Source organism: Podarcis liolepis (genome assembly GCF_965112155.1).
Source record: "Podarcis liolepis genome assembly, chromosome: 8".
Lineage (NCBI taxonomy): Eukaryota > Metazoa > Chordata > Lepidosauria > Squamata > Lacertidae > Podarcis > Podarcis liolepis.
In genome coordinates, this window is record NC_139560.1 from 40,109,286 (window position 1) to 40,127,336 (window position 18,051).

Sequence of the window (18,051 nt, forward strand, 5' to 3'; positions counted from 1 at the left end):
AATGCCAATCCTTCTCCAAATCTCTGTCATTATGTATTAATCTAGAAATGAAATGCAAATACTCTGGACAAATTATCGTTAAGTCAAAGAACTTTAATAGCACTCAAAGCAAGTTGTAATCAGTTGAGAGCCTAACATCATCTCTAAAGCAAAGGTTTAAAATGGAACACTCAAAATCAGCTCTAGGGAAAAACTCATACAATTCTCAGCAAAAATAAGCAAACGAAAACCAAACTATGATTTGTAAATTAACAAAGGCAGGGCAATTCACAGAAGCAGGCTTAAAAAGTAGTAATTTGAAGTGGCTCTGGGGCTCCTATGATAGGTTCAGACTTGGGTTTGTTTGGGTTGTGGTTGTTGTTGTTTATAAAAATAACAGTTAATACTTACATGCACAGTCTTCGTTGAGAGGCAGTTTGAGAAACGCGGGTGCTCTTTTGAGAAAGGATACAGTTAGGGTCACCTCTTCTCCAGCATTCCGAAGAACCTGGACCTGAGGATTAAAGATGTAGAAGTAACACACACATACAAGCCAAAATTACATTCTACCCTTCACACACAATTGCACAGTTGCTTACTGTACAACACAAAAAGAAATGAACAATAAAAGCAAACGTGCATTTTTAAGCTTTAAGGTTATATTCTGGTTTCCTTAAAATTCTTCACAGACAAATTTCCCAATCCCTTCTCTTGTTTTACAAAAGGACTTCAGTGCACAGAGGTCTGGGGTAAGCATTTTGGTAAAAGTTGGGACTGAAACAGACATCTAGCAAAAGCTGAGCCTTATATTGCAAGAGTGAAACCTGCAGATGGCCAGATGTTGGAACTATCACCAAGCAGAACACATAAGCGTCCCACCTGTGAGCAGAACTGCCTCTCTTATGAGAAAGCTGACTTTGGTGCAAAATCCAGCGAGAGGAGAGAATTCTATGGATGCCAAAGCAGATGAACCCACAGCTGTACAGTCAATCACCCTTCAACCAGGAGACTCATGAGGTTGTGAAAAGTGCCTGCCTGGCCAGGCTAAACCTTGCACAGTTGTGATTAGCATTCTAGAACATGATTATTTCCAGGAGGAAGGAACGACGTTCCATTGAAATTGTGCAAGAGGGGCTTGGATAATATCATTTCCCCTCTGATCATAAAAGGACACCATGAGCAGTCTTCTTCTCCCTTTCTGCTTAAAACAAGGCAGTCTCATTGGATAATTCAGTATGAATTCAGTATGAGGACATCCCATGTAAAAAAATATAGTGCATGGGTAGCTAAACCTTTCTAATCTCACAGAAAAAAACTCTAGTAAATAAATGCATATTGGTGGAATCTGTCTGGTTTGCCTCTCACTTTGGACTAAAAAAACAACCCCTGAATTTTTCTTCGGTGATTTAAAAGAAATGTGTGCTTCCCCTTCTCTTCTGTTACATGAATTACCCAGAGTCACTTCATCCAGATTATCAAAACTGTTCTCACTAGTGTAACTGCCAGACCATCTATCAAGAACTGAATTGTCTGTCCCTGTGCTGCTCTCACAGATATGAGCAAATGTTTCACAGTAATTTGACACAGTGGAAGTCATGTAAACTTTGCTGAGCATCCCTTTCTGAAAGTGGGACACACTTGATCACAGAAAATATCAAAGATGATGCTACTTAGAAGGTTGTAGCGAGCAATGCACAACTGAAAGAAAAAGGTAGGGGAAAAGGTATCACCAGCAACATGCGGAAATTTAAGAGAAGACACCTATCTCACAAAATGTAAGATGTACGGAAATGTTAAAATAGGTATACAAAACTGAGCTTCAATTTGTACTGTTAATAATCTTGCTATCTCACGTCCAGTGAAAATGATCACTGAGTCCTTCAGGTTACAACATTAAAACTGTCCTATTCTAACCCAACACTTTAAACATTTTTGCTGCTGAATATATACATTCACATTCTATTTCATACATCTGCTAAAGCATACAGTTGCCAGCGAAAGCTCGTTGCTCACTAATCGGACAGTCTCTTTAAAAAGTATACCACAGTAATGTTTATTTTTGCTGCTACAGACAGTAAAAATATACTGCTTCACCATGTTGGTGCATATGGTGAAGAAAGGCACATTGGTGGTATTTTTTGAAAAAGGCTGGTTGATGGAATGCATACCACTTTATGCATTGGGTTTCAGAACACAGGAACCTTTTAGACTCCTAGGAAACATGACCCCGGAGTCTAGCAATGACCAAAACACCAGATTAGGGGCTAAAGTGTCACTGGCAAAATCAGAGTTTACTGTTATAAAACTATGGGTTGCTAGTTGGATGGGGAGAATGTGATGTGGACAACATCCCAAAAAATCAAGGTACATGCAGGTTTTAATCCACTTTAAGCTCCCACCATGGGAAGGAGTTATGGTGGACCCAGAAATATCTAGAGTAAATGTATTGGTCTATACTACTGACAGAAAGGTGCCCTTTGGCCCTGCAGAAGATCTGACCACTCCCCTTCCTCTTTATTCTCTCCATGATGCCCTCTTCTCCCTTTTGAAACAGACTTCATTTCTATCTTCTGGCTACATGTGGTTAAGATACTAAGATACAAACAGGCATGAGATTTCTCAAATACCTTAAAACACTGGAGCCACATATTTTAAGCAGCTCTTTAACATTCTAAATGCCATGCCCTTCAAAGCTGCTCCATATATTTTTAATAATTTAAATTTAAATTTTAAATCACAATCAAAGTTATGAGCTGATTTAAATGTGGGATGCTTTTGTTATTGAAATTTGGTTAGAGAGACCTCAGAGAATGCACAAAAATAAGAATAAAAGCTTAATAAATAAAAGACTAGAAATATTACTATAGCTTTTTCAATATTTCTTCTAAATAATGCTCGGCATCATTAATAAATGTCAGCCAGAGATGCAGTGCTCTAATCGGGCATCTTACTTTACAGTATTTGTATTCTCAGGTCATCCACTATGACTGAAATCTGAATTGCTGAACACTCTATATAGATTCCTCCATATCCCTCAGTGTTGCAATAGTAGTTTATTAGAAGTATTTTCAGACATGGCAGAAGACACAAAGCACTATGAATACAGTAGTCTAATTTCACATGTGTTGTGCAAAATACATTGTGGTTCAGTTCCTTAGAACTCAGTAATCTTATTTAGGCTGAGCAGCCTTTTGTCTAACTCCAACAGCAAAAAGGATGGGGATGGTTATTCAGAAACTGCTTGCATGAACATGAAAACACGGTGGTTAAAAACTGACAGAAAGGGCTGACACATGAGCTTTGTAATGTAACATAAAAAGGGAGGCATATTTTGTCCTAATGTTGTGGCCCAGTTCATACATCATTCAGATGAGCGAATGATGGGATTTATGTAGTAGAGGAATGAAGGCAACAACGCTTTTGAGCAAATCAGTCACATGCAACTCCTCTCTGCATTTCTTTTGGGGAAGGGGAATTGGAATTGCATTCACAAATGTTGCACCTGAGCCATTTCTCAGCCAGATGAAATACTTTTGCCTGCCCAGAAACATGAACCTATATTGGGTCACCAGCCCTACTCTACACAGCCGGCTTTGTAAGAATGTCAATAAGATGTGGAATAAGGGAGAGTGGAAGTGTCTGTGAGCTGGATTCATTATGTATTGCTAATCTAGAGAGAAGACATTTTTCAGATGGGTATGTCAAACACAGTCCCACACCGAACAACTTAGTGTCAGCGACTAATCTGTGTCCACAATGCCAGATGTGGGGAACTTTTGGCTCTCCAGATGTTGCTAAACAACAACTCATATCTGCCCCCAAAGCATGGTCAATGGCCAGTGATGATGGGAGTTGTTATTCAGCACATCTCCTTTCTATGTCCAACAGAAAAGTGTTTGTGCTGTTGTAATTTTGGCCACTGGTTCCAGATTTTATAGGAGAGATCCAAAGTATGGCTTAAGCTCTCAAAATATTTTTCTTTTATTTCTTTCAATAGCAGGCTTCCATTCTCTATCCCAAACTCCCCTCATGGAATGGGCAGGGCTGGCATGGTTGATTAGCAAACCCCTTTGGAGTAAGGAAATTGGTTTCTTTGTTCTTTGTATCTGACCTATGTGTGATCACACTTGAAAAATGAGCCTCAGTACATGTTACTGAACACACAGTGATGCTGGGCACACTCTTTTTAATATAGGATTTGTTAGACAGATTTATTTCTATTACCCAGCTTTATTTATAAATCGCCCTTGAAAAATAATTTTAAATTCAGTTTTGCATACTAAAAATATTATTAGCAAAAGAAAGGTAACTAAATGGATAGAAGAAAATCTTTTAAAGAACTTGAATGAACTTTTGCAAGCTTCCCCCCCTACTAGCTGAGCTCTCCAGAACCTTGACAGTGGCATAAAACAAAATCCTTTGACAAATCTGTTTTTGAAGTAATGCTTTTGATCAATACTTGCAGCTCTCTCAGCTTAGGACGTAGGCTGCTCTGCCTCCAATCTCTGTTGAGAAAGATATTTTTGTACTGCAGCAAATGCTTTCTCTGACAAAATTAGTCTTGTCACCTGCAAACCATGTGAAAACTTCCTTTCTTGCCTGCTTCAGCCCATCCACATAATGATAGCCTTTCATACACAGATGAATAATTGCACTGCATCTGTGAGACATAACTTGTAAAACCTCTGAAAGTAGTTTTTGCTTTCTCCCATACACATTTTTGGGTTTTTTTGTGCTCATCCATGCCACTGATTCAGCAATACAGGGAAACATATAAACACATTTTTGTCCCATCCCTATTTTGCAAAATCTGAAACCTATACTAAAATAGTAAGTGCCCAACAAGAGGAATAGATAGGCAATGAAATAAAGTCCTATATAATAGTTCAGCTTCCCCGTTTCCCCTGAAATTATCTTTCATTGGCAGTGCAAACTGAAGTTAAGCCATGGGCAGGCTAGACACAACCTACAGGCCTTAATTTTTCTTCTCCATACCTTAAAAAAACACTATATACACAACAATATGTTTTTAAAAAACAGGTGTTAAGCCTGATTTAAGATTAGTATCCAGCACAGGTTACACACTCCATTGTTTCAATTGCATCTCCCCCAACCTGGTGCCCTGCAGATTTTTTTTCAACTATAACATTAATCAGCTCCAGCTGGTTTGGTCATGGGCTCCAGGGTATCGAAAATTGGTTTATAGGATACCTGCAGCTACTGAATCTTCTGTCATCTAATCTGTTCTTTCTCAGAAGCTTCTTGTGTCTCTATCTTATTCTCTAGACCTGAACTGAAAATAAGAACTTGCCCTCGGGAGCTCTTTCTCATATTTGGATGACAGGAAACAGCCTTATACCAAGACAACCCATTTCCTGCTCTGACTGGCAGTGAGTCCACAGGTGTTTCAGGTAGGGTTTTCTTCCCCCAGGCCCACCTTGGAAATACCAAGGATTGAACATGGGACCTTTTGCCTGTAAAGGTTATTATGCTAGGCTATTGAGCTACAGCCCATCCCCACAGAGAGCTTCATAGATTTTTCTAAAAACAAAGGGCTCCCCTATTTTCTCCAAATACTTTGAGCAAGTGAGATGATTTTACATCTGTAGGTTGATAAACAACTCTAAAATGAAAAAAAAAAATACTGGGTCAGCATTCTAGCACAGTGCTGAAAAAAAATGAAAGCAACTAGCTTAAATTGTTCAGGGTGTTCCCTGATGAGCGTAACGGTGATGGCTTGAATGCATTGGAAACGATAATGCTTATCACAATTCATCTTTAATTTTGTCCCATTGCAGCTTTTACTTCACTTCCATTTCATATTCCTAATTAGGCAATAATCCCAGAGAAATCCATTCTTGCCAGTGGTTAATTGACATTCAGAGTACAACTTCTATTATAGCCATGGTTTTATAGCTGGAAATATCTGAATGGCTCTTTCTCCCTTGGACACGAATCTGCAATATCAACAACAAAAGAAACACTAACATGATATTTAAAGTGTCACTGGCCTCGTTCACAAGTCAAGCTATGTCAAGCTATGGCTTAGGGCAAACATGCAAGTGTATGACCTTTGGAAGAGGAGATCACAGCAGCTTTGATCCTCCCCAGTTGTTCTGCTGCTAGCCTGCACTGACCTAAGCATAGTTTGCCTTAGCATATCCTCAGAACTCAGGTCCATGGTTTGCTCTCCTGGGCAAACCACCAACTGTAAACCATAGGACAAGTCTTTGTGGCAGCTCAAAAGAGCTAAAGAGCAAGCCCAGGCTTGCCAATCTCCCTTCTGGAAGCAGTGACCAGACACTTGTTTGGAAGAGCAAAGTGAAACACAAGATCACAGTTGTGTGGAAATTCTGTTTTGAACAGGCCATAACTAAGTAGTATTGAAAAACAGAATCTGTTTTATTTGCTGTTAAGAGATGAAACTAAAAAGCTGCTAAACAAGTTTATGCAGAATGAGCAGCTTAGGGGAACAGAGATAAGAGGGAGCACTCTCTAAAGCAACATCCAAAGAAATGTAAAAAGAGAGATTTGGAGAGGGGAGCCCCCATGCTTAGAACAAGTATATACCGTATATATATATATAGAGAGAGAGAGAGAGAAACTTTGGATTCAGGAAATTAGTGGAACATAAGGAAAGTGAACAGGATAAAGGACAAGGCCCTAGAAGCAGTCCAATGATGAGAAGGGTGTCTGTGCTCTTGCAGCAACTGTCCCACCCAATGTACTCTAAAGAAAAAGGATACAGACGTACCCTGTTTGTTGGACAGAATACATTCTGGAAGTCCGTTCAACTTCCAAAAACATCAGTAAGCAAGGCACGGCTTCCAATTGGCTGCAGGAGCTTCCTGCACTCAATCGGAAATCGTGGAAGCCATGTCAGACATTCAGCTTCCGAAAAACGTTCGCAAACTGAAACACTCACTTCTGGGTTTGCGTCGTTTGGGAGCCAAAACGTTCAAGTTGTAAGGCATTTGGCTTCCAAGGTACTATTGGTGCTCTTAGGAGCCTCTGAGGGTGAGAAGTGGTGAATAACAAAGAGGATGGTACTGAACATCAGTGGAAACTGGGTCACAAGGAAAACAGATTGTTGCCTACCTTGCAAAACTACCACCTGATAATTATAGCTTTCCTTTTTCATGCTAGACTCAGAAGAGAGCAGGTCAAATATTTTTCCAATCATAGTTGACATAAAATGATAAAACTGTGATAAAACAAAATTGCCAAGTATCTATTTGCACTCTTCCACACTATTACAATTTGACCCTTCCTTTCAACCCCCCCCCCCAAAATCTTTTGCGAAAATAGGTACTTAGCAATACAGTTCAGATAAACCATTATTAAAGTACATCTTGTTTACAATACACCACTAGGTCAATCATAATTTGGTCATTTAGTTGCTGGTAATTATTATAATTTGCTTATTGACATGAATTAGTGGGTGGAAAACTGCAGTTAGTACCAATCTTGCAACAATCACACAATACTGGCATTAGCTTTGCTCAGATAATATCCTACCCCCGCTACTTTTGGAATTATGCTCAAGGTGAAATCAGAAGTTGACTTCAGACTTAGGCACTCTGTTGACAAACACACCTATGGCTGTGAAAAAAATGACAGGCTGAATAAGGAGACTTGAGTGCACATTTGAAATCAGGAGCTTTTTGCTACTCACTGCAATGCCTGCAGGGTGCAACAGCCCATAGAGTACATTCAGGAAGATCTGGGGCTTTGCAAGATTTTACCGGGCCTTGCAATTGCTCAGACAGCCCAAAATCTAGAGCTACATGTGGAAGGAAGCATATTCCTATGTTGTCTAGGTAACACATTCTCTCTTCCAGTGCTCAAAGGTAACAGCAGACAATGAATCTTCTACAGCACAGGACAAAGGAGAATGTGCTTCTGGCTAAGGAGTGTACTTTCTTAGCACACTTGAACAGTGACAGTTTTATTGTCAACCCACAAAGTACATTGCCAGAACAGAAGTGTTCCACCTAGTTGCCTGAACATCTTGGTAATTTTCACCCTCTTCACTGCATGGTCACAGGGTGGCATGATACTTCCATGGCTACATGATCACTGGCTAGTTAGGATCAGGCAGCAAGGGAGATGATAACATGATGCCTGAGGAGAAGGAAAATGATAGTCATAAAAGGAGGTGACATGATTTGGGGGCGGGGGGGGGGGCATTTTGCCCCAAAGGTTTTTGCTAGTGATCATTTGGCTCAGCCCTCATCTTGGCAGTCTATCAACAACCTCTGCTAAGCAGTGGGTCTTAATTGTTTGTTTATTATTGTTTGTTTAATATGTCTGTTTTTAGTCTGCCCTTCATTCATTTTGTGATCCCAGAGTGTTCTGCAGCATAATGGGTTGCATCCAACTAAGTTTTACTCAAGTAGACTTATGCAAATTAATAGACCCAAGTTAGCTGTGTTCATTAATTTCAATGGGTCTACTCTGAGTAGCAGTATTGGCTACAAATCAGTTATGACAAGTACAGACAGGTAAAAACACAGTATTGAGAAGTTCAGTTGTACAGGAACCTAGAGCTGAAGTGATAACAATTATAATGCATTTTCATACCCTCCAACATTTCTCCGATGAAAATAGGGACGTCCCATTCCATAACGATAATTTTACTATTTATACCACACACATCTCTGACTGCATTGCCCCAGCTCTCTGGGCAGATTCCAGCATATATAAAAACATAATAAAGCATTAAACATTAAAAAAAACCTTCCATATACAGGATTGCCTTCTGATGGCTCGGGAGTCTGATAATGCCATACCCTCCAACATTTCTCCAATGAAAATAGGGACATTCTAAGGAAAAGTGGGACATTCCAGGATCAAATCAGAAACTGAGACAGCTTTTCTAAATCAGGGACATCCCTGGAAAACAGGGACAATCAGAGGGTCTGCAATTTTATCATTATCCACATAATACAAATATAAAATGTATATATTTATCTATGCTTGTGGTTAGTGTGTGGATATGTTAAATTTCCAATATGTTATCTAAGTCTGGCACACACAACAGATGGTGTTTGTACATACATAGATATTAATTCACTTATTACTTATCAGGGGTGTGTGATTCAGCTCATTCATGATTTGCCCAGATGCAGCTGAAACTTTAAAAATGTGGGATCCTTTTGGTTTGAGAGTAAAGTGGACCAGTAGTACCCTCCACCCCTCTCACCTTCTCTCTCTCCCCACCTCTCTCTGGGCTGGCTCTGCCTTATAGCTTTACAAGAGACACATGCTCCGGAGATATGAAATACCGTATTTTTTGCTCTATAAGACTCACTTTTCCCCTCCTAAAAAGTAAGGGGAAATGTGTGTGCGTCTTATGGAGCGAATGCAGGCTGCGCAGCTATCCCAGAAGCCAGAACAGCAAGAGGGATTGCTGCTTTCACTGCACAGCGATCCCTCTTGCTGTTCTGGCTTCTGAGATTCAGAATATTTTTTTTTTCTTGTTTTCCTCCTCCAAAAACTAGGTGCGTCCTGTGGTCTGGTGCATCTTATAGAGCGAAAAATACGGTAATTCATGCCTCTGAATACCAATTGCTGGGAATCCCAAGTCAGTAAGAGTGCTATTCTGCTCAGGTCCAGTTTTGTGCTTCTCATAGGCATCTGGTTGGCCACTGTGAGAACAGGGTTCTGGACTAGATGGGGCACTGGCCTGATCCAAGAGGCTCTGACCCAAGCAGCCCTCCAGTACTGCTAAGTGGCCCAAACAAAGGGCTTTTGGAAACAGGTTTTGAGAACTTAGCCAATGATTGAAGAAAGGCCAAACTTGTCCAAACCTATTTATTTTGCTCTTCTTATGCTATTTCTGCCTGCTTTTTCTGTCTAATAGGAAGTCTCTCTGTGGGTATCAGTTTTTCACTCATATTTTACAAAAGAGACTAGCTAAAGTGGTTGGTTAAATGCTTCCTTGAAAAAGGCCTATTTTAGGACTCGGTATCCAAGATTGCTTGTCTCAAAAATAGGCCAGTGGCAGCAATTAAAGGCCAAACTAGGCACAATGATTTTCATTTTAGTACTTAGCAGCTCCTAAAGGACTGCCTTGCTAACTGGGGGGAGTGATACTCTGAGAGATGATCTTAACCATTTCCTTCCATGCTCCTTCTGCAATCTAAATCCCCTCAAAAAGTCAAACCCTGTTGTTATCTCCACAGGGAGGGAAAAAACCTTTACCAAAGTCTGTTAAATTGATGGCAGGGTAAAACTACATTGCACAATTTACAGGAGACAAGTCTCTTTTTTTAAAAAAAAGAATATTAAAGATTGTTTCACTGGGTGAACATACCCTCCAACATTTCTCCTATAAAAATAAGGACGTCCCATTCTATAATAGTAATGTTACTATTTATACTCCACACATCTGATTGGACTGATCCAGCCTTCTGGGCAGATTACAACATATATAAAACATAATTAAACGTTGAACATTTTAAAAACTCTTCCTTATACAGGATTTCCTTCAGACAGCTTGGGGGTTAGGTAACTCCATAGCCTCCAACATTTCTCCCATGAAAATAGGGACATCCTAAGAAAAGTGGGAAATTCCGGGATCGAATCAGAAACCAGGAAAGCTTCTCTAAACCAGGGACATCCCTGGAAAATAGGGACAATTGGAGGATCTGGGTGAAGGCAGCAGAAGACCACTTCCACAAAATTCAGCCTCATGGGCTTGAGACCAGTTAACTTAGTGTTGCCCCACAGAAGCCTATTTGAAGGCTTCCATTTGTGTGACTTGCACTTTTACAAGTGCCACACAGTGTCTGTTCCACATTTGCCAGAGGTTCCAAAGTGCAGCACCTGCACTTTGGAATGCGCTGCCTATTGACATTAGGCAGGCACCCTCAAAATTCTGTTTTAGACACCTGCTAATAAGTTATTTCAGCAGGACCACCCAGATATATAATTTAGTTACCTATACCTGTTTTAAAAGTTTTAATGATTTTATCTTTGTATATTTGTGTGTGCGTGTGCATGTTTATATATAGATATACATACACACACTTGCTTTTATTTGTGATGGTTTTATGTATATTTGTTTTTAATTGGACACAGCTGTGTTTTATCACCAGTTTCATTTGTGCACCACTTTCTTCTTGTTGTTTTCTCAAAAGGTTTATAAATATTCTAAATAAATGGTAAAGCAAAAGAAACCCCAATGAAATCCTAATAATAATAATAACACAATTAGCTGACATCAAGTCTGATTTGGCCCTAGGAAACAGTCTTTGCCTATAAGCAGTGCTTTTTTTCAAGAGAGAGAAAATGTTTAGGGGTACTCTCATTTTCCTACTCATATTGAAATACTGCCCCTCAATGAGGCCAAACTTAGATTCACAAAATGTTTAGGGGCATGCATGCCCCTGTATACCCCCAGAAAGAAAGCACTGCCTATAAGTAAATATACTGTGTAGATGTGGACTGAGGGTTCTCTCTAAATGTGACAAGAAGTTTCAAGGCATTAGAAGGTTTAAAAATAAAATAAAAAAAGAAGTCCACAAAACTTTGCATTTGATACTAATACAGCACATTAAAACACAGCATATTTTTGCATTGCCATCAATTTAACATACTTGGGGAAAGTTCATATTCTGTGAAGAACTGAAAACAACAGCTTGTGAAGCACTCCAAACAACAGCACTTTCCATTTTAACATACACTCATTAGATATGGGCCAAAGCTCTCTTGGACAGGGAAATTAAGACAGAGAGGCAATGAGATGACCTGCCTTTGCGTGCATCAAATATCTGTTTGCACCAGATTTATAATTAGGTTTTGTTTGTTTTTCTTTCATGCACTTTTCTTTGAACTCACAAACAGCAGAGCTCCGGGATAATACATGAAAGGGAGAAAAATGTGTTTGTTTCCCAGGAAGGAGGTGACTATGGCCACAGGCCAGCCTGTCTGTTGAGTCGCATGGTGCTTGTCTCAGGCACCAAGGAAGGTGGGAGTCGAGCAGTGACATGAACTCATTGTGGGAGGAAAAAAATTGTGGATCTGTATAACTTAAGAAAGATTTAAAACGTTGGTGTGTGTGTAATTCTATCCCTTCATGACTGAGCCACACATCAAGATCTATCACAGCCTCTTTCAGCCCAAATACCTAAGATCTTTCTAACTGTAGATAATAACAAATGCATACGGGCCTTCTACAGAGAAATGATGGTTCTGCCACCACATCCTCTCCTTCTACCACCAATTTTAAAATTCCCAGCTTTAATATATAAACATAAATGACTAACTAGGGAAATGTCTTGCAACAATATTAGGGCAGCAGCTAGAAACAACTTATCTCCCCACTCCCCCAAGGCCAGGCCAGCCTGAGAAACCAGGTGCACAGGAAAGACAGATGGCCTGCTTCTATAGGAGGGTAAGGTGTGATGGTCAGGCAACAGGAAAGGGACCACAGGCAGTGGCTCATCAAGGAATGCCAAAGCAAGGATTCCCCATTGGGCACATGAGATGGGAAATGGAGAAATCCTGCCCATTCAATGCCTGGCCTAAACATACATCCATTCCCTCACAATTCACGAGACAGTTTATTCCATTTTCCCATTGTTTTCCTAACTGTTATTTTCTGCATGATATTTAAGCTTTGACAAGACTTAGATCAAGTTTAGCGCTCATTTCTGTGTTCTTTGCAAATGGTGTCCCCCCCCCCCCCGGAAGCCAATAACACTGAAATGAGCACTAAAATATATTCTGCTATACTTCCAAAAGTGTGTGTGTGTGTGTGTGTGTGTGTTGCAGGAAAGCTCAGTTTAACAGTTAAGGATATGTCGTGAGAATTGAATAAACTGTTGTGAATGCAGCCAGTGAAGAGCAAATGGGTCATTCAATGGATCCCAACTGATTTTGGGGTGAGCCTCTTTCTACTCACCTCTAAGCAGGCTGCTGCAATGTATACATACCAGATGTGAAACACAAGCCAGAAGCAGCAAGTGATGGGAATCTGGGGCCAGGCACAGAGGTGAACAATCTGATGCCCACAGATTAGAGATGCCAGATGGGGGAGTGGGCATTTGGGCTGTGTAGGACATGAGCTCTGTAGCTCTGTAAGATAGAACAGGAATAGCTGCCTAGTTGAAGGCAGAAGAGAGAAGAAGAATAGCTCCAGGATCTGATAAGGACCACAGTGGAGGAGTGGAGGGCTCAATCATCATAATCTGTTTAGGATGTCCTGTTCCTTGAATATTGCCACAGTCCTTTTACTGAAGTGCCCCTCTCAATTTTCTAAAGACGTTTCTCAGTCCAGTCATTACTGATTCATTTATATCTGCTTTGTTTTGATTGTTGCAGGAGAAGAGTCATCTATAAAAGTATCCAGTCATGTATTACAGAGGGTTGGACTACATGATCCTCAGGGTCCCTTCCAACTCTACCATTCTATGATTCTATGGCTGAAGGTTTGCAAACAAGTACCCACTTTACATCTCTGCCTAAGGTTTTGGTTAAGCATTTGTCAGGTGCTAAAATATAAGCATGGCTGGCTGTGCAAATTATAACCGAAAAGAAATATTAATCCTAGAAAGCATAATCAGGTTAACAAGGGTGCCGGCATAATTTCACAAACATTTCATATCTTGCTTCATTGACTCTGAACACAAAACAATGACTTACTAGCATAGCTATATGGCACTGCACTCAAAAATACAACCAAACCTTTTCCTGAAGCCCCAATATCTCATTTTGCTCCCACAGAGAGATTTTCTGCATTAGCTTAACTACTGACTAAAGTAATCTGATCACTGCTGGAACACCAAGGCTCGAAGACACAGTAAATAAAAATCTTAGTTTTAGTATACAGAAGCCTAGCAAAGGATTAAGCTGCTTTTGCAAACAAATCAGACTCTGAAAGTTGATGAGCCATATATGAAATAAGCACAAAACTAAAAAGGAAGTACAGCTCCAAGAAATGGGATTAGGAAAATAACTTAATTCGTTATTGAACCTCATATAATGAAATATACAATTAAAAAGAAAAGAGTTTCTTTAGGAAATCAGTAGCTCCTTTACATTACTGTTTGATGCACAATTTTGTAAGAGTCTATAACTCTTCTTTTTAAAAGAGCTATAATTTCCTTGAATTTACATCTTCAAAGCATTCTTAAATCACTCAACTATGCAAGACATCTTATCTTTTAGAGCAGTGCTGGGGAACCTGTGGCCCTCCAGATGTGGCTAGACTACAACTCCCATCATCTCTGACTATTGGTCATGCTGGCTGGCGCTCATGGGAGTTGTAGACCAGAAACACCTCAATGACCACAGGTTCCCCAGACCAAACTGAGTAAGAAACTATTCATGCAATTAGCAGTTGTGTGAACTACTTTGAAAAAATAAACAGGATGTGTGAGGAAGCTCAGTCTAAACTGAGACCTTGTAGGGGGGAGGATATTTAACTCCTTACTCCATGCTACAGTCCCAATCCAGATTAGCCACACCCACCCACAAATTTGCACTGGGGTAAGTGCTTCCACTGGCACCTCAACCATACTGAGCTGTTCACATTAAGGGGTTCCACTGTAGACATCTGTGCTCAACGTGTGGGTGCAGGCTGTTGGGGGTGGGCCCAGTACCCTGACCCTCACTTCTCTATTTATACATGAGAGCTTTCCACACATCTGGTATGTACAGGGAGCGCTGCTTAACCAGACATAATAGTATTGCTTAAAGGAGGTACACACAGCACACCAGAAATAAAGGACCTACAAATCCTAAGAAAGCAGAGGCTCCCTTAGGCTGTAACACAGCTGAGGCCAGTAAACCATTTCTATGGTAAAGTTACAATATTCAAAGGTTAGATCATTTAGCAATCTTGGGATCATTGATCTACTTACAGAGCATAGTGATGAACACTGTGACAGAAGTGCAGCTATGCTGACTTTTATTAAGAACCGCAATGGTTTTTAGAAAAGGAGTATAAGCTCACCACTTCTTCATGCCTGCATTTTCTTACATTAATTCCATTAATCTGTTGAGTTTAAAAAAAAGAAAAGACAATTTTGAGCATTGGCTTCATTTAGGTTAGACTTCACATTATACTTGGGACTAAAACCTGGCAAAAGTGAATGGGTTTGCCTACCTGTAGAATTGCATCTCCTATGAACAGCAAGCCTGAGAGTTCCGCTAAAAAGAAAGAGAAAATAAAGGAAAGGTGTGCTTTTCATTTCAACCTTTCCTCTATATTTTTCCATTAGCTGCATCAGTGGAGCAGGATGTGAGCAGGACAATGAGAAATAGGTGACAAAAGAAAACAAATCCATGACAGGTTTCATATTTCACATTTACATAGATAATTAATATTTCCTGAAAGTATTATTGAGGAAATTTATTTCCCCTTTTGCATCTAGGACATGTTTCTAGTCTTGAACCCTGAAAATGTAAAGAACAGCTGCAGCTCTTGTTTCTAAATACAGTTATCAGGCTTAAAGGCTGCAGTGGATCTTGTGATCTGAGTGAAATTTTGCAGGGATTCTGCTAGAGATTGACATATCTGTCTATTTCTTGACCCAGTCACTTTCCATCCAGTTTCTGTGCTTTAAAAAAATCTGCCCAAAAGACATTTAAATATAAATCCCTGATCTCAAACTAAACATTTTAAATGCTTTTTTTTGGGGGGGGGGGGGGTTAGCTAAGAAGAGCATCACAACTCTCACAGAAGTGCAAACTCAGATGGACAGCTAGGTTCCAATTTGCACATTAGTCTGTGATGTGCATTCAGCCTCATAACTCTAGCCAAAGAAGGGAACTGCTATGGAATTTGCTCTTGCTGGCCACAGTCCACCTCCTCCTCAACCTTATGCACAACTTGACTGAAACCTAATTGGATACATATTAGTGCACCCTAGGCTTCTGGGGTGTTTTGTTGTGCAGATGGCGCTCCATGAAAACAGAAGCTTCTCGTGCATTTTGGGAATGCTTGGCACACTGCATGCGCACCACAGCTACAATAATCTGTGCTGTACATATAAAACGGTTCAGGGACAATAATTAGGCTTGTATTGTAGAGGGTTTTAAAGCATGTGAGCCTAAAATTCACAAAGGAAATTCTATTTTACTTTAAATGTGCAAAGTGTGAGGAAGGGTTGCAGGCCCAGTGCTCCCCGCATCTGCCTTGTGTCTCCAGCATTTCCACATATGGCAGGGAGAGAACCCTGCCTGAAATCCTGGACGGCTGCTTCCTGTTACTGTAAACAATCAGGGGTGGAGGAAGGGGGCGGTGGGGGCAGTCAGCCCTGGGGGTCACCACTGAGGTGGGTGACAAAATGCCGGGTGGCACTCACTGCGGGGCCTGCAGCGTACCCAAGCTACGCATCTCTCCTGGGAGTGACGCGGTGGCTTGGGTGCCCACAGGCTCCCACTGCCCCAAATGGTCTGCCTGCCACCTCCTCAACAGCTGTAGGGCAACTGAGTGGGAGGAGGCTGGCAGACTCCTCAGAGGCCCCACGGGGCGTCCTGCCCTGGTTCGCCATGCCCCTGTGAGTGGCTCACCACGCCCCTGGGCGCAGGGTACCCATGCTGCCCCAGGCACCCAATCGGCTTGCTCTGCCACTGTAATCAATACCAAACTAGATGAACCAATGGATTTAACCCAGCATGAAGCAGCTTCATATGTTCCTTAAAAATATCCTGCCATGCACATTTATGGCCCAGATTTCAATTTTTTTCTCAACTATTCAGTTATTCCTCCCCAGTCTGAAATGTATAAACCTGGTGAGGCTTTGCTGGATCCCCTGAGCAAATAGCCTGGCATGGATACTTACCTCGTTGTTCTTTTGAAATTTTGGAAACAACCACTGGAATATTATGCTCCGCTCCGCCCTATGAGATGAAAATAACCACATTTTACTGAGCCTGTTGTCGGTTTATAAATATTATTACATTTCTTTGAAGTTTTTACTTCATTTTAAGTTTGTTTTATTCAAAGGGGTAAAGATTTTCTGTTTCACAATTCTGTTTAATAATAGGCATATGAATGCAATCAGCTCCATTGTTAGGGAGGGGAAAAAAGTCTGTTGGAAGCATCAGCAGACCGGGGTGTGAACGGAACAATGTGGAACTGTTGACAAAAGAAAGCAAACTCACTGCAGGTTCCCCCAGATTCTCCAGAGATTACCATATGGGGCCCACTTTATAATAAGAAAAATAGGCCCAGTTCTGAAACAGTAGCCATGCTGTGATCATTTTGTCGTGCTGACAAGGAACAGATAAACAAAGCCATACAATAGAAAGCAAGAATATTGGACATTTGATTAAAATGAATGTGAAGGTTTTCTTTGCTGCTTTCCATTTTCTTTTTCTCATTGTAACATAGCACAAAAAGTCAGTAGGAAAATGAATAAGAAATACGAGATGAAAAGGAGAATTCTAAGAAAAGTAACAGGTTGTCCTTAAAAGCAGGTGAGGAATGGAAGTGGAAATCAAAATAAGCTGCTCAGTTTCTGTGCTGGGTTTTTTATATAGAAAAATAAACAGAATAAAAAAAACTCACAAACTCTTCAACTAAATATGATTAAGCATAGTTTTGGTCCTTATGCTTTCTTATCCTAGAAGCAATTCTGAAACATCAATGTTAATGTCAGATTTCATATTCTTCAAACAATGCCTTTATATTTTTAGACTTTCCAGACTTTGAAAGTATAAATTGGATTATTGCAGAAAGATTCAAATCTCTAGCCTTGTTCACCTTTTTCAAACCAAGGTTGCACTGTTCAATTCACACAATGACTTCATCAAGCAACTGACTTCATCAAGCAACTCTTACAACCCTGAGTGACATCAAGTGCAGCAAATGATAGTTGGTTCATATTGGCACACCAATACAAGTCACCAACATTCATAAGGCAAGAGATACTGTTTTGGCAATAATCTTTGGTTGCAGACTCTGTTGGACAGAAAGTTAACTACCCCTGAACTAGTTTTCACCTAACTTGTAGAGCATCGTTAACTTTATGTTTGGGGTGAGGAGGGTGGGGTGCAGATACTCTCCCTTCACAGAGCAAAGCTTAGTGGTTGGGACTTCATGCACACAGAGAAATG

The 18,051-nt window shown here is 40.4% G+C and overlaps 1 protein-coding gene across 5 annotated transcripts in view; it reads right to left on the bottom strand.

The window, feature by feature from the left end:
* SNTG1 (syntrophin gamma 1) overlaps positions 1 to 18,051 on the bottom strand; it is a 219,570-nt gene that overhangs the window by 78,964 nt on the left and 122,555 nt on the right. For all 5 annotated transcript variants that reach the window (XM_083517930.1, XM_083517928.1, XM_083517929.1 and 2 more), the window contains 4 exons: positions 16,776 to 16,833; positions 15,095 to 15,138; positions 14,942 to 14,983; positions 391 to 493 (listed from right to left, as the gene is read on the bottom strand). In XM_083517930.1, the coding sequence (XP_083374056.1) occupies positions 391 to 493; positions 14,942 to 14,983; positions 15,095 to 15,138; positions 16,776 to 16,833 (247 nt within the window). The remainder of the gene's footprint in view (positions 1 to 390; positions 494 to 14,941; positions 14,984 to 15,094; positions 15,139 to 16,775; positions 16,834 to 18,051) is intronic.